General features: G+C 38.0%; 3 protein-coding genes across 4 annotated transcripts; 2 read left to right on the plus strand and 1 right to left on the minus strand.

Moving 5' to 3' along the window:
* The first annotated feature begins 9643 nt into the window (after nt 1-9643).
* LOC107767331 (serine/threonine-protein kinase D6PK) lies at nt 9644-13543 on the plus strand. The gene is made up of 3 exons (XM_016586298.2): nt 9644-10275; nt 10903-12070; nt 12531-13543. The coding sequence occupies exons 2-3, from the start codon at nt 10923-10925 to the stop codon at nt 13351-13353; spliced, it is 1971 nt and encodes a 656-aa protein (XP_016441784.1). The 5' UTR covers nt 9644-10275; nt 10903-10922; the 3' UTR covers nt 13354-13543.
* A 1109-nt stretch (nt 13544-14652) lies between these two features.
* On the plus strand, nt 14653-18627 carry LOC107767330 (altered inheritance of mitochondria protein 32). The gene is made up of 5 exons (XM_016586297.2): nt 14653-15020; nt 15674-15759; nt 16276-16581; nt 16740-16823; nt 17874-18627. Exons 1-5 carry the CDS (start codon nt 14787-14789, stop codon nt 18181-18183), a joined length of 1020 nt encoding a protein of 339 aa, XP_016441783.1. The 5' UTR covers nt 14653-14786; the 3' UTR covers nt 18184-18627.
* Nucleotides 18628-19202: 575 nt separating this feature from the next.
* LOC107767332 (uncharacterized) lies at nt 19203-21033 on the minus strand. 2 transcript variants are annotated; one of them, XM_016586300.2, is made up of 3 exons: nt 20676-21033; nt 19989-20458; nt 19203-19731 (listed from the first exon to the last, which is right to left on the minus strand). In XM_016586300.2, the coding sequence occupies exons 1-3, from the start codon at nt 20888-20890 to the stop codon at nt 19403-19405; spliced, it is 1014 nt and encodes a 337-aa protein (XP_016441786.1). In that variant the 5' UTR covers nt 20891-21033; the 3' UTR covers nt 19203-19402. The 2 variants fall into 2 exon arrangements, with proteins under 2 accessions (XP_016441786.1, XP_016441785.1); XM_016586299.2 differs by having other exon boundaries at nt 20640-21033.
* Between the last annotated feature and the right edge of the window lie 5054 nt (nt 21034-26087).

Raw genomic sequence — 26087 nt, forward strand, 5'->3', positions numbered from 1 at the left:
CATCTCTATCACAAACCAGAATAGTACATGTAATGACTGCATCTGAAGCCTCAGCCTCGGGCCTGGCTGGAAGGGCGTAATATCGGCGCTGGGCCCCACCACCCTGAACTATATCTCTAGGACGGCCTGCAGCTGGCTGGCCTCTACCTCTGGCGGCCTGAGCTCCACCTCTAGTACCTCTACCTCCACCTCTAGCACCTCTACCCCTACCTCTAGCTGGCTGGGCAGGTTGTGGAACACCTGGTGCCTGTACCATAGCACGAGAACCCTGATGCTAAGAGCTACTCGGTGCTCGAGGGCAAAACCTGGCACTCACCACAAGTGTAACAAGCCCTTAGCTGCTGAGACTGCTGGCCCTGACGACCTGAAATGACCACCCCGAAAACTTTGAAGCGGTGGTGCACTAATAGGAGCAGGTAGTGCACTGTAGGGCTGCTAATCGGAATACTGCATCTGGGAACCACGACCACCTGAAGTACCGTGAGAAACCTGGAGCGCTGACTGAAAGGGCCTAGGAGGATGGCCTCTACCATATGAATCTCTACCTCTAGACTAGGTACCACTGAATCTGCCTGAATGACGGGGCCTCTTGTCTGACTCATGACCACCTCCCTACGATAGAACCATCTCAACTCTGCGGGCCACATTGGCCGCCTCCTGAAAAGTGATCTCACTCCCAGCCTCCCTAGCCATCTGAAGACGAATCGGCTGAATAAGACCGTCAATAAACCTCATCACCCTCTCTCTATCGGTGGGAAGTATGATGAGAGCATGGCAAACCAAATCAATGAACCTGGTCTCATACTGGGTAACAGTCATGGAACCCTGCTGGAGGCGCTCAAACTGCCTCCGATAGGCCTCTCTCTAAGTAACGGGGAGAAATTTCTCCAGAAACAACACTGTAAACTGCTCCCAAGTCAAGGCTGGTGACCTGGCTGGTCTAGCTAAGCAATAATCTATCCACCAAGTCTTGGCGGATCTAGACAAGCGAAATGTAGAAAAATCAACCCTGTTGGTCTCAACAATGCCCATGTTCTTAAGAACCTTGTGGTAGCTATCTAGATAATCCTGGGGATCCTCAGTAGATGCACCACTGAAAGTAGAAGTGAAGAGCTTGGTGAACCTATCCAGTCTCCACAAAGCATCGACGAACATAGCCGCTCTATCACCAGTCTAAGCTACCATACCCGACTGAACTGCTCCAACTGGCTGAACCGCTGGAGTCCGAATCTGAGGAGCTGCCTATTTCGGAGTGCGAGTAGCAAGAGTCTGGGCCCCTTCTCTAACCTGAGAGACGGTTGGTGCTACAGGAAGCAAGCTTGCTCGGGTGACACTCTCCGTGAGGCCCACTAATCGGACAAGAGCATCCTGAAGGACTGGGGTAGCAATAAACCCCTAGCCCACCGGAGCTGCTAGAGCCGAAACCTCCTCGTCAAAATCAACCTGAGGCTCTGCCACTGGTGCTACTGCTCGGGGCTGAGCTCTGCCCCTACCTCGGCCTCTAGCACGACCTCGCCCTCTGCTCCTCGTGGAAGCTGCTGCTGGGGGCTCGGGTTGCTGAGCGGTGGATGAGGAAGCACGTGTTCTCACAATCTGTGAAAGAACAGAGTAAAAGTTTAATTAGCATTGGGAAACAGAACCGCACGACAAGAAAGAATAGATGTGAAGTTTTTCCTAACTCTGTAGCCTCTAGGGGATAAATACAGACGTCTCCGTACAGATCCCTCAGACTCTACTAAGCTTATCTATGAACTGTGAGACCTATGTAACCTAGAGCTCGAATACCAACTTGTCACGACCCGAATTTCCCACCCTCGGGAGTAGTGATGGCGCCTACTAATGAGATCTAGGCAAGCCAACCCTTAACTATCTAATTCCTTACCAAATTACTTCTTTTTAACAATTACAAGCAATAACAAAAAAACAGCAAAACTTTAAATAATTAAGCGGAAGATAACAATGAAATATCTAAAGGCTACGTCTATTACAACTTTTAAAATCTCAAATACCACAAAACCTGGTGTCACAGTGTCACAGACTGTCTAAGAATTTCTACATACAAGGTCTGAAGAAATACAATACACTATTTCTAAACAAAGGAAATGAAACAGGAAATGGAGATAGAGGGAGATGCCAGGGCCTGCAGACACATACAGGTCTACCTTGGGTCTCCGAGTGGACTGAAGGAAGCCTTCCAACTACTGTCCGAAAGCTGCTCCTGGATCTGCACACAGTGCAGAGTGTAGTATCAGCACAACCGACCCCATGTGCTGGTAAGTGTCTAGCCTAACCTCGGCGAAGTAGTGACGAGGCTAGGACCAGACTACCAAATAAACATGTGCAGTTCATATATGTATATAGCGGAAAAGAAATACAGAAATAACTAGTCAACGTGGAAGGGGGAGGGAGAGGGAAACATGCTGTGGGGGAGATAATAGTTCCGAATGGAAAGGCATCAAGTAAGGAAAGAAACAACATAACTAGAATATCAACAAGGAAGCAGAAATCAACAATTTGCACGGCATCACCCTTCGTGCTTTTACTCTCGTTCTCACTAAAACAATACACGGCATCACCCTTCGTGCTTTACGCTCTTCCTCACCCAAACAACAATCACAAGGCAAATAGGGTAAAGGAATCTATAACTTCGAAGTAAATCAAATAACAACAAGTAATGAAAGAAACAACATAACTCGGATATCATCAAAGAATCAGAAATCAACAAATGCACGGCATCACCCTTCATGCTTTTACTCTCGTCCTCACCAAAGCAATCATATAATAAAAATTTGCATGGCATCACCCTTCATGCTTTTACTCTCTTTCCTCACCGTATAATCAATAAAATCGGCATGGAATGGTACATCGTGCGGCACGGCATCACCCTTCATGCTTTATACTCTTTCCTCACAATAACAAACAATTCACGGCATCACCTTTCGTGCTTTAACTCTCTTCCTCACCCAAACAATAATCACAAACAATAGGGTAAGGAAATAAAGGAAATTTTGCAATAATAATCCCGGCAAGGGACCAACAAGTCACTAATTAAATCCCGGCAAAAGAACAATTAAACAATTAAATCCCGGCAAGGGAACACCAAATAAATCAACAATAGACCGGCAAGGGTGACAACATAATGATCTCTTCTCTTTCTCAATTTTACTTCACAATTCACTTCACAACTCGAGCCAATGCTCTAGAGGTTCGATTATCACTTATACTTTCACAATTTCTCTATACAACCTGAGCCAACGCTCCTCAATGTTCATAGGTCACAATTCCTTCCACAAACTTTATACAACAATTAGAAATCTTCACCAAGGCATGAATAATACAACGAAATCATGAAAATTATAATATAAGACCCACTGTCATGCTTGACACCAACGTATAGATACTCGTCACCATGCCTATACGTCGTACCCGACAAGAAGCAAATAGCAAATAGGACACAACTCCTAATCCCTCAAGCTAAGGTTAGACCAAACACTTACTTCGATGCAACGAACACAACTCAAGGTTCAAAGATAGCTTTACCCCATGATTCCACCGCCAACTCGCTTGTATCTAACCATAATTTACTTAACGATATAATTAAATACTAAATGAATCAATTCTAATGCATGAAAATAGGTTTTATAAAGATTTCCCCAAAAAGTCAAAAATCGACCCTGGGCCCGCTTGGTCCAAACCCGAAATTCGAACCAAAACCCGATTACCCATTCCCCCACGAGCTCAAATATGTAATTTGTTTTGAAATCGGACCTCAAATCGAGGTCCAAATCCCCATTTTTTGTGAAAACCTAGGTTCTACCCAAAACACCCAATTTCCCCCATGAAAATAATTGATTTGAAGTTGAAATCATGTTAAAAGATGTTAAAGATTGAAGAAAACTAGTTAAAAATGACTTACAATTGATTTGGAGGAGAAAAGTTATTTGAAAAATCGCCTCTTATGTTTTTGGGGTTTTGAAAAGTGAAAAATAACTGAAAAGTCCGTTTAAATATACTCCTCTCAGACCCTCTCCGCGGGCCGCATAAAAAGGACTGCGGTCGCGGAGCTCCACCGCGGACCACATAAAACGGACTGCGGCCGCAGAGCTCCACCGCGGACCGCAAGAAATCGAGCGCGGCTGCGGAAGCTTGGTCTTGCTAACCGCGGACCGCACAAATCCCACCGCGTTCACGGAGTCCCCACCGTGGCTGCGAAGTTTCCACCGCGGACCGCGAGACCTGGCTTCACAGACCTGCAACTTCTCTGAATCTGCAACTTTTTCTTAAGTTCAAAACTTGCTGAAACACATCTGAAACATACTTGAGCCCTCGGGGCTCCTAACCAAACACACGTACTAACTCAACAACATCATACAAACTTATCTGTGCGATTAAATCGCCAAAATAACCTCAATAACAATTAATCAAACCTCAAAATCAAGAACTTTTTCTCAAACTTCATCAAGTATCAAATTTAGCAATTTAGGTCCGAATCACGTCAAACAACGTGCGTTTTCAACCAAACTTTACAAAAATAACTTAAACCATCTATAAAACTCGTACCGAGTGCAGGAACCAAAATACAGGCCCGATACCATCTCTTTCTAATCAAACTTCATTTCAAATTTCCTTAAATTTTTCAGAAAACAATTTCCTTCAAAAATTCATTTCTCGGGTTCGGGACCTCGGAATTTGATTCCGGGCATACGCCCAAGTCCCATATTTTTCTACGGACCCTTTGGGACCATCAAATCACGGATGCGGGTTCGTTTACAGAAAATTTTGACCGAAGTCAAATTTATTCATTTCATAGTCAAAACTTATCATTTTTCACAAAATTTCATATTTAAGCTTTCCAGCTATGCGCCCGGACTGTGCACGCAAATCGAGATGACTCTAAATGAGGTTTTCAAAGCCTCGGAGACACCGAATTCAATTAAAATCAAGTGATGCCCTTTTGGGTCATCACATCTTCGTTCTATCTCCTTTTATAAATCCCCTCTTTAATTGGCCTATGCATGCAACATTGTCTCCGTATAATATTTTGGGTCTTTTATCACATTCCAACCCATATGTTTCTCGAATGAATCACTGATCTCAATCATATGCACTCCCTGCTTGCCGGTTTGAGATCGAGCTTTATGGGGATCGGACAAATTACCTGCATCTGCATAACCAATACGATCTACACCACTTTTGTTAGCATTAGCAAGATAAATAAGTGCATCATCTACACCGAGATAGAGTATTTCAGGACCAAGGAGTTTCTCATCCTTTTCTAGAGGTTGGAACGGATCCTTATTCACTTCAAGTGATTGAATATCCATTGGTGTACTTAATGGGTACACTTTGTCCATGTAAAAACATTTTAAGACCCTTTTGGAGCTCTTCTGGAGTTCCAATAAGATTTATGTCATCATCATAAATAATAAGTATAACAAATTCTGATGACATTTTCTTTATAAAAAATATATGGACAAATAACATCATTTATGTAATCTTTTTTCAGCAAATATTTACTGAGGCGATTATACCACACGTGCCCAGGTTGCTTTAAACCATACAAAGATCTTTATAATTTGGTCGAGTACCTTTTTTCAAAACTTTGAATTATATGCTTCAGACATTTTAAATCCTTCAAGGATCTTCATATAGATTTAATCAAATAAGTCATATAGGTTTTGACTTGTATCTAAATAGTATGACATCTTCAAGTGTCTGGACTGCTGGTCCGATTCTCACAATCTTTTACAATATTGTGCATTATATCGTATCAAATATATCGTCGACGATCATTTTGTATTAGTTCCTAAGTGACATAACTTGTTGAGATCTTATCACTTTCTTTATTTTCAGGTACCTGAACTTCTTCGGGAGTTTCATGAAATGTTATGTTGTGGGCTCTTCTAGAGCTTATTTCCTCATCATTATGATCATTAGCTCCTATTATTTTTCAAGGATTGTTACCTTTGGAATCGATTCGTCTACCACGCTTCATGCGTACAGTAAATTATATCCTTCAGGGACTTTAATTTTAATAGGAGCATTTGCAGCTGAAATATAATATTAAATTTTAGATAAGCAAATGCTTCTGGCATTTGACTTGAATTATCTTCTAAGTGAGGATCATATTAATGATAATTCGATTCATATAGCATATTTTTCAGTTGTTTATTCCATCCCCCAAATGTTAGAAAATTAACATATATCCCCAATCTTCTTTGGGAAACATATCTTTGTGTATTGTGGTAGAGAAATTAATCATATACCACACATCAAAAGATAGTAAAAATATTTGATTTCTGATCCTAAACCAATTGTGAGGGGAGGACTTTATCATATATTGTTCGTCGGATGCATACAAGTGTTGTTGTATGCAAATTAGAATATCTTAGACCAACACATGAAGTTTTGTTCTCATAAGCAATAGTTTAGCCATTAGTAAGAGGTATTCAATGCTAAATCAGCTTGGATATAAACTAGCATTATCAAGATGAACTGTCTTGATTTCATAATCTGAAAGTTATGCTCTTAATTGAGAAAAGCAATCTCAAATGCCAAACTGCAAGTTGACAATAAACATACATGTAACCATCTTATATATGCATCTATAAGTGGTTCACATGATAGGTGAATGGGCCTATATTCACCTTTTATATATTCCAGAATTCAGGGGTCTTAGTCCCAACTTTAGCCGGTATAATATTATGAGAACAAGCAGCACAAGAGAATTCTTGAAGAATCTCCTGGTTCTTCAGTATATGCTTATCAGAATTCTCAAATAACTCATTTAAAAATGGCAAATGAGAACTTCAAGTTTATCATGGCATGTGCTATCTCTTAGTAAACTTCTAGTTTACTATGGCATAAACTTTTGCATTAGTAAACTTCTAGTTTACCGTAACTGCTTTTGCATCAGTAAACTTCTAATTTACAATGATACATGATATAATATAAATTGAAGAATAAGGCGGGTAACTTCTCACATATATATTATTTTACCCCCTATGATTGTGGAAACATGAAGATTTTCAATCTTCCAGTCATTTGTAGTCTCAATATGATAATCATTTGTATTAGTAAACTTCGGGTTTAATACAACATATGTTTTGACCATAATCATATAATATGAATGACATATTTGTATATAAGCTCTTCGAGAGCTTTCATTTATTATCCACAATCTAATATTTATCGGACGCAACTGGTGTCATGTATCCTCTAGGCAAACAATTAGCTCTTCAGGAGTTGTTAATATATTTTATACTATTAAATATTGATCAGACACTTCTGGTATCATGAGAGAAAATCACAATCAAATAAACAATGTAAAACAATTGTTTAAGCACACGAAAACTCTTCTTCATAATATTTTCCTACTTCAGGAGGCAATTTCAATTGTGTTACTTCTTCAGGAGCAATTTTAAAATACGAAATATTGATTATATATTCTCTCGATTATATTACCTCTTCTGGAGGTGAATTGTAATATATTCACATCAAGAGCGCGTTCATATTTACCCGACTTATTAATATTGTCACATTCACTTCAGGGAATGGATTAATATTATCAAAAGTTCTCATCCTTCAGGAAATCGAACATAATTATCTGAATGCGCATTAATCATATCAAATTGTGATACATCAATCTCTTTTAAAATATTTATTGCTTCAGGAGCAAATCGAGGCGTGCATTTAATATAGAGAATATTTATGTAGCTTATTTTCAATTGTAACCATAGAAAACCTAAATTATCACTTCTGGTGATCATATGCATATACCACTTCTGGTGGTTAACAAAATATAATTATAATGAGAACGAAATATAACCACTTTTGGTGGTTGTATATTTCTTGCAAACTCTGCTAGAGTTTAAGTTGATCTAATAATGTTATCCATATTCTTCAAAATGACATAAATAAGATGTATTATAGTAAACATCATTATCAAATTATAATTTTTTTTTATGTACAACAATTACATAATCATACTATCTATTACAAACAACAAAAATTAAAATATTTACATTTCTACATATTCACCACCGATTACATGAGTTGTTTCTCCTTCTGGGAGTGCAAGGTAATCAGCTACATCCAAATGCATGAAATCTAAATTATCTTCAGAAATAAAATTTGCTTTAGCATTTTTCTCTGTGTTCTTTAGGGAAGCTTGATAAAGCTCAACCAGGTGCTTTGGCGTGCGGCAGGTACGTGACCAGTGCCCTTTTCCTCCACATCCATAGCATGCATTTTCTGCATTTGGTGCTTGCAACGCTTCATGCTTTTGTTCCTTCCTTTTCCACTGCTGGTGGTGAGGAGGGTTCTTTGGTGCATTATTATTACCATGATTCAAATTTCTTCCCCGACCACGGCCATGACCACGACTGGGGCCACGACCTCTTTCACGTCTAGCTTGGTGGAAGTTCGTCTCATTCACTTCAGGGAATGGACAAGAACCAGTAGGTCAGCTTTCATGGGTTTTCATTAATAACTCATTATGTTGCTCGGCTATAAGAAGATGTGAGATAAGTTCAGAATACTTTTTAAATCCCATCTCTCAATATTATTGTTGCGTGAGCATATTCGAGGCATGAAAAGTGGTGAAAGTTTTCTCCAACATGTCATGATCAGTAATATTATCACCACATAATTTCAATTGGGAAATAATTCTGAACATAGAAGAATTATATTTACTTATAGATTTAAAATCCTGTAGCCTTAGATGAGTCCAATCATAACGTGCATGTGGAAGAACGACCATCTTCAGGTGGTCGTATCTATCTTCCAAATTATTCCATAATATGACTGGATCTTTAATAGTGAGATATTCCATTTTTAGGCCCTCATCAAGGTGATGGAGTAGGAATATCATTGCTTTGGCACGGTCTTGGTTTGATGCCTGATTTTTATCCTTGATGGTGTCTGCCAGACCTATCGCATCAAGATGAATTTCAGCATCAAGCACCCAAAACATGTAGCTTTTGCCCGATATATCCAGGGCTACAAATTCAAGTTTAGAAAGATTTGACATTATATAGAAAAAGAAAGTTCGTACCTCAGATACTTTCAAAGTATTTACCCGAGATAATAAAAAATAGTTTTTGTATAAAATAAAGACTGTAAAGTAAAGACAAGTATAGAGAGAAACTGATATATTATTCGAATTCAAACTGATGTACATAATGAACTGAAATCTCCTCTATTTATAGAAGAAAGGAAGCTAATGTGTAAGTTGTTGTTGCAAGCTGTTGTGCAAGCTGCTACTGCAAGCTGCTGTGTAAGCTGCTACTATATCAGATATGGATAATCTTCTACTGAGAGTAATATTTATCCATAACGGAGTACTGAAAGGATAAGCTCATTGTACCAGGTATAGATAATCTTCTACTGGGGGTAATGTTTATCCATAATGGAGTATCGAAATGATAAGCTTATTATATCCGGTATGGATAATCTTCTACCGAAGTGATAAACTTCTTCGGGAGACTTATTTCCAATAGAGTACTAAATAGATAAACATATTTACGGCGGAGTCCCGTATGAATAAGTTTCTTCAGGAAGCTTATTTACAATGGAGTACTAAATGAACATCCATAATATAGTATATTCATAACAAGTCTCAATTAATTTGTGGTTTAATTGCGAATAAAAGTTGAGAGTGCGATTAAAAATAGAAAAGAATAGAAGTTGAGAGTTCCAATAATAAAATGCATTTTCCAGCCTTGTCTCTCAACAGATTCACTGTGATAAGTTACAGTATGCATTTTTGTATTCGACGATAAAGAAGAGTTCTGTATAGTAGTTCAGTATAAGCGTTTACATAAACAAGAAAAGAAAGGTGAAGGTAAAGCAGAAAGACGTACAGTGCGAGAAATTAGATTTTCTCTTAAAAGTGAAGACAGCTTTTCTTTAGCTTTGCTTTGTTTTCCTGTCTTTTTGCTTTGCTTCTGAGTTTTCTTTCATATCATTCATACAACTTTCTCTCCTTTTCTTGTTTCTTTTCTTCTCCATTGTAATTACTATTGCACCCCATTTACCCCACAAAAACTCAAACTCACAAAATCAGTAGAATTACTATTACTTAACATTCTTTCTTGTTTTTCGATCGGATCTGAAAAAGAAGCCAGAAAAACAATACAGGAAAAAGCAGTAACAGAGCAAAGATTGTTTCACTTTTCGAGCCAAGTTCTTGAAAGGGTCTCTGTTTCGCTCTAGCTTTTGTTGAGTCTCAACAATTATGAAAGATTAATTCACTGTCCTCAGTTCTTTAATCAGGTAATTATCAAGAACCCGTTATTTTCTGTTATTTGTATTTTTTTAGTTCTTTTGGAAAAAGCAAAAAAGGAAAGTGCTGAACCATGCAAGATTTCCTAAAGTTTTTGGTGAATGTTCTTTCCTGGATTTTGGATGTAACATTGAATTTTCGTGTAACTTAATTAGTATTTTAATTTCTGTTGTGAAAGATGTTTGATTTCTGCTGTAATGCAATTGGGCAGTTAAAATTTTAACTTCTCTTTGATTTTAATTAAAGCATTGATCCGCTCTTAGATTTCTATTAATAGGAATGAAATGGACCCGAATAGAGTGTAATAATTAAAGTGTGTTCATACAAATGCAGCCAATTCCAACTAGTTTTATATTGAGACCTAGTTGATTGATTTGTTAATTATAAGTTAAGTAGCTTTTTCTTGTTAATGGGAAACTGTGAATGATATTGTACCTCTTATTTCTCTGCCAAAGATTCCTTCCGATTTGTTTAAGGATTTAGTGCTGCATTTTGGGATCATAGAATCAATTTCAGATTTATTATATAAAAGAAAAAAACTTTGTTCAAAATGGCTTATTTTGTATCATAGAGTAAGTATGAGGTAATAATCTCATTTTTTGATTGTACAATGGCAGTGTCTAGGCCAAAGAGCAGAATGGAGTCACTTGTTGAAGGAGTCAGTTCTTTGCCAAACAGTCATACTTCCTTCACTCCTATTAAGGGTAACGCGTCTTCAGCTTCCCGGATTAGTCGTCCTCCCCATCCTACATCAATGAGACAATCTAGATGTAAAGAGTTGTCTTTCGATCCGATAGCTATTGACTTTGGGTCGAAGACAATTGATACCCCAACAGGGTCGGGGACTGCTTCTAAGTGTTCATATAAAACATCCAGTAATCGTGTAAAGAGGGATAATATCTCTGGCTCGATGAGACGCTATTCTGAATTGACTAAAGAAAAAGAGGACATAGAAGATACTCTTGATCAACAATCACAAAAATGTTCACTTGATCGGGTTTTAATCTTTGAAGCCAAATCAGCTTTCAAGGATTCACTTCATGATAACAAGAACACTACTTCAAGTGGCTTTGTGGAGCGCAAGGATTTTATGTTACATGCTGTCGGCAGAGGAGATGCTGACCTTTTAACATCTCAATCTGGAATAAACTATTGTCCTAGTCCTCAAAACAGCTTTTACACTGCAACACAATACATAGAAGCCAAACAAAGTTTCACCACTACAGAAGTCATCAGCGAATGCGCTAGCAGCATGGCCAAGTCTGGTGAAAGCGGTGATGTTAGCAACTCGTGCGACATCAGTGAGAGCAGAAAAACAAGCTTCTATAGAGGCAGCACAGGTAGTGATATCAGTGACGAGAGCAGTTGTACTAGTTTCAGCAGCGCAATATATAAACCACATCAGGCAAATGATACAAAGTGGGATGCAATTCAAGCCATTAGATCTCTTGATGGAACACTGGGGTTCAACCACTTCAGACTTCTGAAGAGATTGGGAGGTGGAGACATCGGAAATGTTTTCCTAGCACAGTTGATTGGAACAAGAGATTTCTTTGCCATGAAAGTGATGGACAAAGCAGCTCTAGAGAGTCGTAAGAAAATTGTTAGAGCTCAGACAGAAAGAGAGATACTACAGTCTCTGGATCATCCTTTTCTACCAACACTCTATTCACACTTTGAAACCGACAAATTTTCCTGCTTGGTGATGGAATTCTGCCCTGGCGGAGATTTGCATGCACTTCGGCAAAGACAACCAGGAAAGTTTTTCCCTGAGCATGCTGCCAGGTTAGGCTAGTTTCTTATTGATGCATTTTTGTTGATGTTGTAGCTATTTTACTCTGAATCTCCATTCAGCTGGAAGCGCTTTTTTTGTCCATGTATCTGTATATTCAGGACTTCGGATCTGATGATCAGGTTTCATGGTCAATATGTTTAGTTTCTTGCTCCAATTGTAGTGATCAAACTACAATACATTAACTTCCTTTATCATTTTTGATTGGTTTTGGAAATGTTAACATCTCTCTTTATCGGAACCTGCATCATTACCATGATTTAAGGGTCCCAAGATACGTTGTTAAATTGGAATTCCTTTTCCTAGACCTATGGCATAAGGGAGATCCTGCATAAATAGTAGTTAGGTTAAAATATTATTTTCTGTCCATATCATGCACAAAATCACAAGGACGCCTGTCCATCTTGATAATGATTTTAACTTGCACTTGTTATCTTCTGTTTTGGAGTATAGGTTCTATGTAGCAGAAGTTCTCCTTGCTCTAGAGTATCTGCACATGCTTGGAATCATTTATAGAGACCTTAAACCAGAGAACGTTTTGGTTCGAGAAGATGGTCATATAATGCTATCTGACTTTGACCTCTCCTTGAGGTGTGCCACAAGTCCAACTTTGGTTAAATCCTCAAATTCAAGTTTAGAGTCGAAGACTTCATCATACTGTGTCCAGCCTGCTTGTATTGAGCCATCTTGTATCATCCAGCCTGCATGTTTTTCACCGCGTTTCTTAAGCAGGCCCAAGAAAGGAAAGAACACGAAACAGAAAACCGAGATGCACAATCAAGTGAGCCCCCTGCCAGAGCTCCTTGCTGAACCAACAAATGCTCGATCCATGTCTTTCGTGGGGACACATGAGTACCTTGCTCCAGAAATCATTAAAGGCGAGGGACATGGTAGTGCCGTTGATTGGTGGACATTTGGGATCTTTCTCTATGAGCTCTTGTTCGGGCAGACACCTTTTAAAGGAGCAGGCAACAGAGCCACCTTGTTTAATGTTGTTGGCCAGCCCCTGAGATTCCCTTCATCACCTAGTGTTAGCTTTGCTGCAAGGGACTTGATAAGAGGTTTACTTGTGAAAGAGCCACAGCATCGCCTTGCATATAGGCGGGGTGCTACAGAAATAAAACAACACCCTTTCTTTCAGAGCGTGAATTGGGCACTTATCCGATGTGCTAGTCCTCCTGATGTACCAAAGCCGTTCGTGCTACATGATGTCCCCAGCACACCAGCAACAAAGGTGCCAGGCGCTGATAATTATTTTGAGATTGATTTCTTCTGAGTAAACTTGTTTCCTTAGCAGTTAAGTCCATGCCCGCTTATAGCAAGAACACCGATTTGTTGTTACCTTTTATATGAAAATGTAAAGTGCAATAGTGCATACTCTCCTGAAAAACAAATGCATAGGAATTGGATATTTGAAGGTCACTTTTCTAGTATCTTCTTTATTTGTCAATGTTTATGCTTGCAGCTATTTGTTGTCCTCTTCTCTGGATTATATAAATCTTAATCTTTGACGATCGCTTTTCACCATCACTCTATCCACAACCACCACCTCCGCGATCACAACCACCACCACCGTGTCAACTGCCACTGCGTCAACCATCACAATCACCACCTCTAGTCACTACCACATCAATCCACCTCCACCATTACAACTATCACCACTGCCAACCAGTCAACTACCACCAAAGCTACACAATTTTGTTACAATTAACACAACTGGAAGAAAAGCGCGCAACTTTCTTGTACTACAAGTATTTTAAACTCATTTATACTAAACTATAGTATAGTCAATTTTCAGGATTTCAAATTGTCCTCAACGTATACAAGTGAAAATATTCTCTCCATTAAGCAGAGTTTTGTGTAAACCTGAACTAGAATTTATCAACTGGTTTTCTTAGTCAAATGTATTCCTTTCTATTTCTATCCACACCCACCATTCAGAGTTAGAAAAGTTGGTAGCTGGAATATGGCCTAATGCCCACAACACGCACCTTAAATTTTTGTCTGTAGTCCTTCTGATTGACCCTTTACTCTCAATAGCACTAGGCTAGCCATTTTTTACGAGCGAAGAAGTAAAGCGGTCAAGATTAAAATCACAATGTCACAAGTTTGAATCTTAAGTTTAATAATTTTCTCTATGCTTTATAATTAGTTAATTGTCGGTAAGATTATTTTTCTAGTGTTTCATTTCTTGAATTGTTTAAAATATTTTTCTTAAAGAAAGTATTTCGACAAAACATGAGTTATCACTTATGGGCGGAAGTCATTTTTTTGTGTGCAATATTTCAACTTTTATGAAATATCACTTATTTCAATCAATACCTAAACCTTGTCGTCAACTGTTAACACTAAAAATAACAGAGTACCTGTATCCCTATATCAATCATCCATATTTTACCACTAACATATGTCACATACATTTATACTTAATTATAAAATGTCAACGATTATCATTCCTCCACGCAAGAAACTGAAATACAGGTAAACTGTTCATTTTCTCCCCCATGGCCCACTTCCGTCATATGTCCAAATTCCAAAATTTCTCCAATTAGTCCAAAAAGGAAAATTGTCCTTTTGAGTTCAGCAATCGACCTAAGACATTACTTGTCAAACCATTCCTACTATTTAATCCGTGGCTCGTTCTCTCCACGTTCCCATTTTACTTTCTCTACTCTCCAGCAATCTCTCTCTTTCTCGCTTCTTTCGAAAATGGCCGGGAACTCGGAGGACATCGTCAGTGACGACGTTAACTTCGGGTTCAAACGTTCGGAGATGTACGAACTTAAACTCTCCGGCACTGCTACTGTTTACGATCGTCACGTTTTCCTTTGTTACAAATCACATGAAACTTGGCCTTCTCACGTTGAATCCTCCGACTCCGATCCACTTCCGAAGCTTCTCGCTGCTACTCTTAAAGCTCGTAAGGATGAAATCAAGCTTAAGGTTAGTTATTTTCAACTGATTAGTTAAGTCAACGGCGTTACATTGAACTTCATTTCTATTGATTTTAGTTTCTGATTTGAAATTAGCAATCGGTTCTTTTTGGATCTACTATAGATAATATATTTAATATTTTTGATATACTATGGATAACATTAATGAAGTTTATAAGTTTTTGAATGTTTATATAAAAGGATTAAATTTATATATACTAACGGTATAAATGATTTTTCACACTATCATGTGTTGTTTAACCACCTTAGTTACCTTTTATCAGGTTACTAATTAATATTTATTGTAGAGATTTACCTGTCACTACCTTGTAGTGACCTAATTGTGTAAATAACTTTCACACTGTGGGTGCACAAAATTTAAACTCTATATAAAATAATGAAAAATCTCGTCATCTAATTGCAAGAACTTTATCGAAATGTTCAAAATTTTATACGAAGTTAATAAGAATTGTAGCTTGTCTATTAGAATGCAATTAGTGGGTTTAAGTTATTAGCCTCTCAAATGTGTGGTGGATAAATTTAGTACACAATATAAGAATTCTAGTTCGGTCAATTAGAATGCATTAATAGTTTTATGATGTTAGCTTAGCAAGTGTGAAATTGAGTTTAATGCGTTTTTGGCTCGGTGATTATTTGTGGTAGACTGTTTTGACGATTTGCGAAGTACGCGAAGACATTGGACTATCTGATGGAGATGTTCTGATTTTTCCTGAAATGATCAAATACAGGTAGTTTTCGACAATCTTCTATGATTTTTTACTTTTATTTTGTTATTATTTTTATATCATTGTATTAGGCTGCGAAAAATTCGTCCTCCTTTAGTATTCTGTGTGTAGTAGTGATGAAATACATAACTAGGCTATCTGGAAACAAGACAAAAGAAATAAACATGGTGAATTTGACTTTATTCTTTTTTTCTTCTTCACAACCTTATGAAATTGACCAACATTTAAAAATGGAACTTTCTCATATCAGAATTTTTAGGAGTAGTATTTTTCGACTAGTTTCTGAATGTCCAAATTTTAATTCAAACATAAATGAATTGATCTAGTTTGATTTAATTAGAAAAAGTTAGTCAAATTGACTCTCAGTTAGCTAAAAGTGATAAAAAAAATTAGGACTAAGGGTGTATTTTTAAATTTTCCTCTTGATTTTGTTGCAAAGTATTTGACCTAGCCATTGTATGCATCTCCAAGCATTATCGTACCTTGAGCTTGAGTTTGTGTCTGGTTCTTTTAATCAAGGAATTTGAAGGAGTCAGATGTTGAAGCTTTTGTTGAGGATGTGCTTGTGAATGGCAAGCCCTGGACTTCTGGACTGCAGGAGCCACTAAGTGGTTCTTATGTATTTGTCTGTTCCCACAATAATCGAGATCGAAGGTGTGGTGTCTGTGGACCAATTCTGATTGAGGAATTTAGCAAATTGATTGATTCCAAGGACTTGAAAAACGAAGTTCATGTGACAGCTTGTTCCCATGTTGGTGGCCACAAGTATGCTGGTAATGTGATAATCTTCAGTGCAGATAAAGAAGGGAAAATTGCTGGGAATTGGTAAGACCTAGTTTTGTACTTATCGAGGTGCTCTTTTAGTTTCCATTAGTTTCTTGACCAATTCCTTAGTATGTGGCTTTTTAAATGGATCAAAGTGGAGAAGATCCTTGTTAGACTGTCCGTTATACATATATATGTGATCTGTTGTCATAATGCAGGTATGGCTATGTTACCCCAAGTGATGTACCTATTTTGCTTGACGAGCAGATCAGAGAGGGGAAAGTCATTGAAAGACTTTGGAGGTTTGTATTCGTTGTGCTATACTTTGTTTCTCATATGCATGATTTGGGGTTTGCTTTATACATAATACATGGTCCAAATTCTTCATTTAGCTTTGAGAAAATCCCGTAGAGGGCTGGTTCCGGATTATCTTTTTGCAGTTTCCGTAACAAGCCCAGTCACCATAACTTCTAAGTAAACTTTACCTTAGCCAAGCTCGATTACCTTATTTGCACCATGCCTCCACCATGATTCCAACGTAAACTTTAACTTAGCCAAGCTCAACTGCCTTGTTTGCACCATGCCTCCACCAATATTTCTATAATGTAAACGTTAATTTAGCCAAGCTCGATTACTTTATTTGCACCATGCCTCCACCAATATATTTCTGTCTGTCTACATCACACTCTTGGGGTGAGGGCCTTCCCCGGACCCTGCATGAATGCGGGATGCTTTGTGCACCACGTTGTCCTTTATTTCTCCAAAATCAAGAATAGCTCAATCACTGGCATCATTATTAGATATTGTGTGAGTGATTATAAGGTAATGCTGTATGATTGCCTCATTTTCTCATGTTGATTTTTTTTGCATAAAAGGTAATCATAATAAAATTTAGTCCATTTGTTTTTTCATGCTTGATCATGAGCTTTGCTCTTATGAAGCTTTAATGTTTGCATGTTAACTAATAATCTTAAGTAAAATTAAGTAAAGAGTGGTGGCAGATGATGGATCTTTTGCTCTTGGTATTTGGATCTATCTTCTTTTCTCTGTTGCTTTTTTGCTGGGAGCTGGATGCTATTCTCAGCATTCATTTTAGATGGGCATGTATGTGTATGTGAAGGGTTTGAAAAAGTTAGATTAATTTTGCTGACTAGTTACGGAATAAAGTGCAAGAGGTAATGCCTTTCCAATTACAGAACAGGGAATTTCTCACATTCTAAACTTCTAATTTGAACTCTCTAAGTTTCGGTTGGAGGCAATCTCTTTAGCAGTTGCAAAGTTAAAATTGTTTTGCTCTTTTTCTCATTTTTTTGTGAATACAGTCTGAAACACTTTATCCTGGTTAACTATAGGGGCCAAATGGGACTGCCTGCTGAGATAACTGATAAGGTGAATGAGCAGAGGGTTCCCAATGGAACCAATGTGGACGAAAAAGGACAAGCCCCTGTAGAAAATGCTAGTCAGGGCTGTTGCCAAGGAACTGTAGGTTTTTCTTGTTGTAGAGATGCAAGTACTGAGGTGAAAGAGGGAAAGAAGGGGCAGGGAAGACTTTCATGCTGGTCAGGAAAATGGGATCGGCCTGAAGTGTTCACAGCCATTGGCGTGGTCGGAGCAGTGGCTTTTGTTGCTGTTGCTTATGGATTTTACAAGAGGTCACACTGATATGCTGTCACGAAGAGATTCCAAACATTGTCTTTTTTAGAGAATAATGATGTAACTCTAAACCCTGACATTTGCTACGTGTTACGTGTGAATTTTTCTGAAGGAGAAGAAGTAAATGCAGAATATGTCCGACTATATGGAGATGATGTCCTCTTGTTCTCTTCAAGTGAGCACCCTAAGGGCCTCTTAGTTACACAGCTCTAACTAGTTACTACAGATACCTGCAAGTTTTGTCTACACTCTACAGAGATGATTAAAATTCCAGGTCTGGAGGTCTTGCTTCCTGGCTGTTTTGGTTAAAGGTGAATAAGGTTTTCGATAGGCTATTGGGCTTGTCGGAATTACCTTGTTTATTGTTGTGTTGGTATTTCATTTGTTGTCTGGGGATATTGGATGACTTGTTGAAATTTTTTGTGGAAGTTGATTTTTGCTTTTGGACATAAATTTCACTGTATGACACACCAGTCATTTGTAGCATACCCCCCCCCCCCACCCACCCCCACCCCAACCAATCAGGTGGCTTCTGATTAAAAATACAAAACCACTCGAGAGTAGTAGATTCGTAGCATTTGAGTCTCTAGATGAAAATCACTAATTTAGCCTGAATAAGGTGACTTCTTTTTCTAATTGACTATTGGTTGTTCATTTTCTTCATTTCTGTCCTTTAAGAAGATTGGAAATAATTATAGAGGGGGTGTTGTGACTTACCTTAAGGGTAGCGCGGTGTACAAAGCATCCCCGCATTCACGCAGAATTCGGAGAAGGACCGCGAACTCATGATCTATAGGTCACATGGAGACAACTTTACTGCTATTCCAAGGTTCCCCTTGGTGTTCCGACTTTCCATATTTGCTACTCCAAGGCTCCCTTATATTTGGTGTTCCGACTTACCAAATATGGAAAATTACTCATTCCTCTTTCCTTTTTACTTTTTCTCCTCCTGTTTTCCTCCTTTCACCCCAACCAAACATTTTTGAGCTAAAAAGAAAAAAGAAATGAGAAATACCGAGCTGAAAAGATAGGAAATGAACTTCTTTTGTCAAATTGTAGTGTATGATAAATGATGCCCCGCTAAGAAAATAATCTAAATCCAAATTTATGTACAGATATATGATAAAATAATCATACAACATTGGTCATGTACCCCTTCCAAAGCTCAGAAAGCAAATGAAATTTACTGCAACTATCAGCACAACTCGAACATCTAGCACATGAACTGTCATGTCCTAAGTTTTGAAATCATTTCCTCCAAGAATGCTACAGACATCCCTGCTCTCTCTCCAACTCCTTGCTCAATTTGTCTCATAACATGTTCCAATAGCAGAATATTCTTTGGCTGTTTATTCTTCGGGCTGCAATGCGAACGGTCTCTCAAAAGCAAAAGCAGTCTTTTAGCATTGTCTCTGGCTCTCTTTGTCCCATCCACACTCAACTGAAGCAGTGCTGCCGTAGCTCCTTCCCTCAATATCATCCCTCTGTATCTCTCTCTGCAGCTCTCACATATTAGGAGTAAAATTGCCACTGCATCTTCTTTACATTGTCTTGAACCTGTTGAGACGTAATGCAATTAAGTAATTAAAAGTGTACTCTCTTTAACAACTTAAGTTTTTAGACGATATAGTCATATATAATTCAACATGATATAGTCACACGACTCAACATGGTACCAAAGCATGCAAAGGGTCCTAGATTCAAATGTGTTTGACCCATGAAAAAGAATCAGGCCAACGCGTGCTGATACATAATACAATTAACGGAGTAATTAATAGTGTGAAACTTTTATATGAGATTGTCATGAAATTAACCTTCCTCCATGGCCTCCACCAAACACTGAATTGCTCCATCTGTTCCTGCAGCTTCCTCTAGTCCAATTCTTGATGAAGAAACAATATTCTCTAGCAATACCATGGCTTTCTCCACAATCACTTCTCCTGCTGTTTTCGTTTCCGACGCCAGGCTAATTAATCCAAGCAGGGTAGCTACCCCACCAGATGAAACAATAGAAGGGATGAGCTGATGGCAAGTTGAAAGATTGTGAAGTATTGACAAGATGTCCAAATTAGCCTGCAAGCTCATGCTGTTGTAGGCTTGTGAATTTAATAATTCAAGTACAAGTGGAATAGTTCCAGATGAAGCAATTGCCAACTTGTTTGAAGCACAAGAAGAGAGGGTCAATAGAAATGCCACTGCTAGCTCTACTAACAATTCATTTTCGCATTGAAGCACATCTAACAACACTTGTATGGCCCCTGATTTTGCTATGACTATCTTGTTCCTGCAACAAGCAATAAGAATATTCACAATTTTAGTACTAAAATCAAACAGGTATAGATACACTCGTGTTCCTTAAAAATTGATCGAAAACAAATTTTTTTTGGCTATGTTTGATACAACAAAAGTCATTTTCCATAAGAAATGTTTTCATGCATTTTTCTCGAAAATGACTTCCAACGTACCAAACACGTTCCTGAATGAAGTATGCGCATGCTAACCTTTCACTGCGAAAGGCTATACTAAGCAGAGCAAACAGCGCAGCTTCAATGGCTTCATAATCATCAGTACTCAGCATCAAAATCAATGGAGGAACTATGCCTTTTTCGACGATCTTGTGCCTTTGCTTGCCGGAAAAGTGACCAATTTGTCTTGCACCAAAGAGCTGTGCTTGTCTATCACCAAAGAGTAGAGCTTCCACCACCATTTCTTCCATGGCTTGGAAACTCCCTCTGCCTTTAGTCACACTTGTTTGTTTATGAATATTTTTGTTTCTTTATGTATATAAGGATATATGGGTTGCTTCAAGAGTATGTAATGTGTGTGCCTTTTCAAGATTCTCCTTTTAATCTATAGTTCTTGATTAGAAGCAACTGATCCATTCCCTTTTCAGCTCTTTCTTTATTTAACTAAGGTGGAAATACCTTGGCTTGAATCTTTAACTTTCCTCTGATGCAAGGAACTGTCGTCAGCTTTATCGGCTAGCTAACTTAATATCAAGAGATACCCGGCAATATACCAAAAATGTGTAAAATGTAGGGGTATCTTTGATGTGTGATGACTTCAAGATTTATCCTATTCAAGAACGAGCTTGAAGCACAAAATCACCATTTACTGATAAGAGCAGAGGCGGATCTAGGGTTTCTAGTACATGGATGCACAGAAAAAATGTATTTAGTAGGAATTGATCCTATACCTCTTAGTAATTAACTCAGCCTTCAACCCATTTAATTTTCTTTGAGCATGAGTGTCAATAGTTAATACTATTTCAATTTTAGAAAATATGTACATAAATATCTAATTTTACGAAGAGACCATGAGTTCACGTGCCCCGTAATTACACCTATAAATCCGTTCCTGGATAAGAGTGTATATGAAGATATGCGTCATGTATTTATTGGATTGATATAAATACCGAATACGAATAAATTTTTATGGTGAGTCAAGCCAAACTACCTCGGACTAGGGCACATAATTTTAGGGAAAAGGCAGTAATCTTGATTTGGTTTGCCTAGTACATGGAACGTGACATAGTCAGCGACCGAAAAATCAAAGGAAAGCAGCCGTTGTACATTCTGTTTTTGAGGAAATAGCTGCGCTTTTCCTTTTGCCTCTATACGGCATCCGCCGTATCTTTACCGAAATCAATGCTTGCCACTGATCTTCAAGCTTTCCCTTATTCTCTTTGCTTTGTAGTAGCTTTTTGACTAATACACATATAACAAAGGATTAAAATTCATTAACTATTCATTTTCACTTAATATAAAAGCAGTTCAAGGATGCAATACAAGTAATCATCACTTATCAACAATAATATATATGACTCCAATGTTGTACTAATTAGCCTAAAGAAAAATAAATATCAAACTTGAAAATGAAGTGTTGCGGAATATGGTAGGTTAACTAGCACACAATCACACACAAAACAAATAAAGAAGAAAAATCAACACAAGGATTTAACGAGGTTCGGCTAAGCCTAATCCTCAAGGCAAAAGAAGAGAGAGTTTTCCCCTATGAATGAGAAGAAAAGCACAATACAATCTATAACATCCCCAACTACAACCCCTATATATAGATCCAAAAGGTCACAAACATATATGAGAAAGGTTTCCCAATTTGACAAGAACTATAGGTTTTCCTTTCCCAAATCTATTAGGACAATGGGTTTTCCTAAACCTATAAGGACTATGGGTTTCCTCAAAATACAAGGAAATAATTCAAGCCACAAATAACAAATCTTCCCCTTTGCTTGAATTCTCTTCATCAACAGGAACAACGTCTCTCTACCTTGCCCTCAGCTCTTGCAAGGGCTCTATCCATTTTCGCACGCATCAACCAAGTCTAGGAAACACCTAAACTTGTTAAGAGACTCAATCTCTTTACTCATAGCACTAATCCGTCGATTTGGTTCTATACTCAGAATAGCTTCTAGATAGCTATAACACTCAAACGCATCAACAGTCTCTGCAACTGCCAAAGCAAATCCCACTGGATTCGTATATCCAAGAAGATTTCCATCAACTACGTTTGCAAACCTTTGCGGTCGGTTGATCACTCTCATCTCTCTGCATGTTGCAATGCTATATGGTTGTTGTTGCGCAGGTGCATCAACATTATCGTCTTGATCAATATTTTGCACCTCCTCTGCTTCCTCTACTTTAGAACTATTGGGCTGAGCTAGTGGAGATTCAATTTCTAGCTCTATGTGGTCACTGACACCACGGTCTGTTTCTGCTATTGCCTTCTCCCTCTAACTGTCCAGTGAGGCAGATTCATTGAATGTTACATCCCTACTGATAATTAGCCTTGGAGTCTTTTGATCTGTGCACCACAACCTATAACATTTCACTCCAGTTGCATACCCTAGAAATATGCACTTCTTTTCCCTCGGCTCAAGTTTTCCATCCCTCACATGAGCATAAGCAGGACAACCAAATATCCTTAAATTTGAATAATCAGCAGGCGAACCGAACCATACCTCAAAAGGAGTTTTGAACTCAATAGTTGTGGATGGAGATCTATTGACCAAATAATAAGTTATATTGATTGCTTCAGCCCAAAAATCTTTGCTAACACATGAGTGTGAAAGCATGATTCATGCCCTATCACAAAACGTTCTATTCATATGTTCTGCAACACCATTTTGTTGTGGTGTTCCTACACAAGTACGATGTCTCACTATGCCCTCCCTGCTGCAGAAATTATCGAACTCAAAATTGCAAAATTCCAACCCATTGTCAGTTCGAAGACGCTTAACTTTTCTTTCCGTCTGTCTCTCAACCATCGTCTTCCATTTAACAAATGTCGAAAATGCCTCATCTTTTGTTTTCAGAAAATACACCCACACCATCCTTGAGTAATCATCAATCAAAGTCATAAAATACTTGGCACCACTCTTGGAGGGAACTCTGTTTGGACCCCACAAGTCAGAGTGTATATAATCTAACTTGTCTCTGGTCTTGTGCTCGGCCTTCTTGATGAACTTTACCCTTGTTGTTTTACCAAACACACAGTGCTCACAAAAATTCAAAACTTGATTTTTGTACCTATTCAGCAAATTCTGCTTACTCAACAAAGACAATCCATTATCACTCATATGGCCAAGTCGCAAGTGCCACAACTGAGACTGATTCAGATCACTTTTCCCAGAAGCTACAGCAGATTCCCCTTCAACTACACTGGCCTGAAGATGATATAATTTAGAATATAGTTTACCCTTCATGAGTACCATGAAGTCTTTACACACTTTAAGTATTCCATTCTCGTAGTGAAATTTATACCCTTGATTATCCGAGGAACATGCCAACACTCAATGTCTCTGATAGTTCCATCGAACATTCTCAATTTGATGTTACCAACCCCCTCTACTGGTAATGGATTATCATCTCCCATATAGACAGTCTCATTTATTTGTTTCTTGTGTGAACATATGTGGAAAGTAGCACCGGAATCAAGAATCCAAGAATTTTGCCTATGACTAGAACTCACAACACAAACTTCCCCTGCATAATCACTATCATCAGAATTATTGCCAGTGTCAACAATATTTGCCGAATTATCTATTTTCTGCTTCCCTCTTTTCTCCTTCAGCTTAGGACAATCTCTCTTATAGTGACCTTGCTCCCCGCACCCATAACAGTTTTGCTTACTTACTCTAGACTTTGATCTTGGGGTTGACTTTTTCCTATTAAAGTCCTTTTGTTGTGTTCTTCCTCTAACCACAAGACCCCTGCCCTCAATTATGTTGTCTGAAAAGCTCTTTTTCAACTCTTTAGATTTTAGTGCATCACTAACATCTTCTAGTGAAATGCTATCTTTCCTATATAGCAGTATATCGGCAAAAATATCATAAGACTGTGGTAAAGAACATAACACAATCAAGGCCTGATCCTCACTCTCAATTTTGATATCCACGTTCTTCAGGTCCATTATAATTGAATTAAACTCATCAAGGTGAGTTTTAACAGGTGTACCTTCGTTCATACGGAGATTGTATAACCTCTTTTTCAGGTAGAGGCAGTTTGTCAGCGATTTCTTAGAATACAGATCTTCCAACTTCTTCCATGTTGTTGCTGCAGAAGTTTCTTCAGCAATTTCCCGAAGAACGCTATCTGTAACGCTCATGAAGATCGCACTCAAAGCCCTCTCCTTCAGGTCTTCCTTCTTTGTCTCTTTCATATCTTCAGGAAAATCCTCATCAATTGCTTTCCATAATCCTTGTAACACCAGAGACGATTTCATCCTAATCTTCCATAGACTGAAACTAGAACCTCCGTCAAATTTCTCTACTTCGTACTTTGTTGAAGATGATGAAGACATCTTAACCCTAAATTATGTGTAGAAACCCAAACCTTGCCCTGATACCAATTGTTGCGGAATATCGTGGGTTAACTAGCACACAATCACACACAAAGCAAATAGAGAAGAAAAATCAACACAAGGATTTAACGAGGTTCGGCTAAGCCTAATCCTCGGGGCAAAAGAAGAGAGAGTTTTCCACTATGAATGAGAAGAAAAGCACAATACAATCTATAGAATCTCCAACTACAACCCCTATATATAGATCCCAAAAGGTCTCAAACATATATGAGAAAGGTTTCCCAATTTGACAAGGATTATAGGTTTTCCTTTCCCAAATCTATTAGGACAATTGAGTTTTCTAAACCTATAGGAACCCTAAATTTCCTAAAAATACAAGAAAATAATTCAAGCCACAAATAACATGAAGGAACATGTTGCTAACTAAAATCTAAATATATAAAGTGTCTGCCATTTAACACTTTCAGCGTTTTGATAATACGATAAGACAGAATCTCAAAAATCACTAACCAACATTTAACACTTTACACCTAAAATATCGGATTAAGATGATTTCTTCGCTGGTTGTGCACATTTGGTCGTTGTAAATGTGTATTGTTTGAGTTAGCAAAGTATATATACATAGAAATGGATAAACATCTAGTCCTGTAGTATGAGTGAAAACTACATAAAAGTTTCATATATGAGAAACTAAAAACCAAATCTTGCAACATTAGAAACTTGTCGTTCTCTGGAGCTTACGTGAATGCGAAATACTTTATGCATCGTGTTACCTTTTTTTTAGGAAAACTATCACCTATGTCTATTTATAAGTAACTCATTATAAAAATTGGTCAATTTATAAAATATTACTAATATTAGCCAATTAGCTATTTGTAACAAAAAAAGATCAAGTTTTTGCTTTCTTTTGAATGGGTGTTATTAGAATAGATTGGGTACATCTTAAGGAGTTTGAATCTCAGTTTTGGAATAATTTGGTGAAGTTTTGAGGTGGTTTGAATTGAAAATTCGAAGTAAAAACTGAACATGAAAAAAATGATATGTGTATCATTAGTGTATCACATATGTATCATAGTTGTATCAATTGTGTATCA

Source organism: Nicotiana tabacum, chromosome 3 (genome assembly GCF_000715075.1).
Source record: "Nicotiana tabacum cultivar K326 chromosome 3, ASM71507v2, whole genome shotgun sequence".
Taxonomy (NCBI): domain Eukaryota; kingdom Viridiplantae; phylum Streptophyta; class Magnoliopsida; order Solanales; family Solanaceae; genus Nicotiana; species Nicotiana tabacum.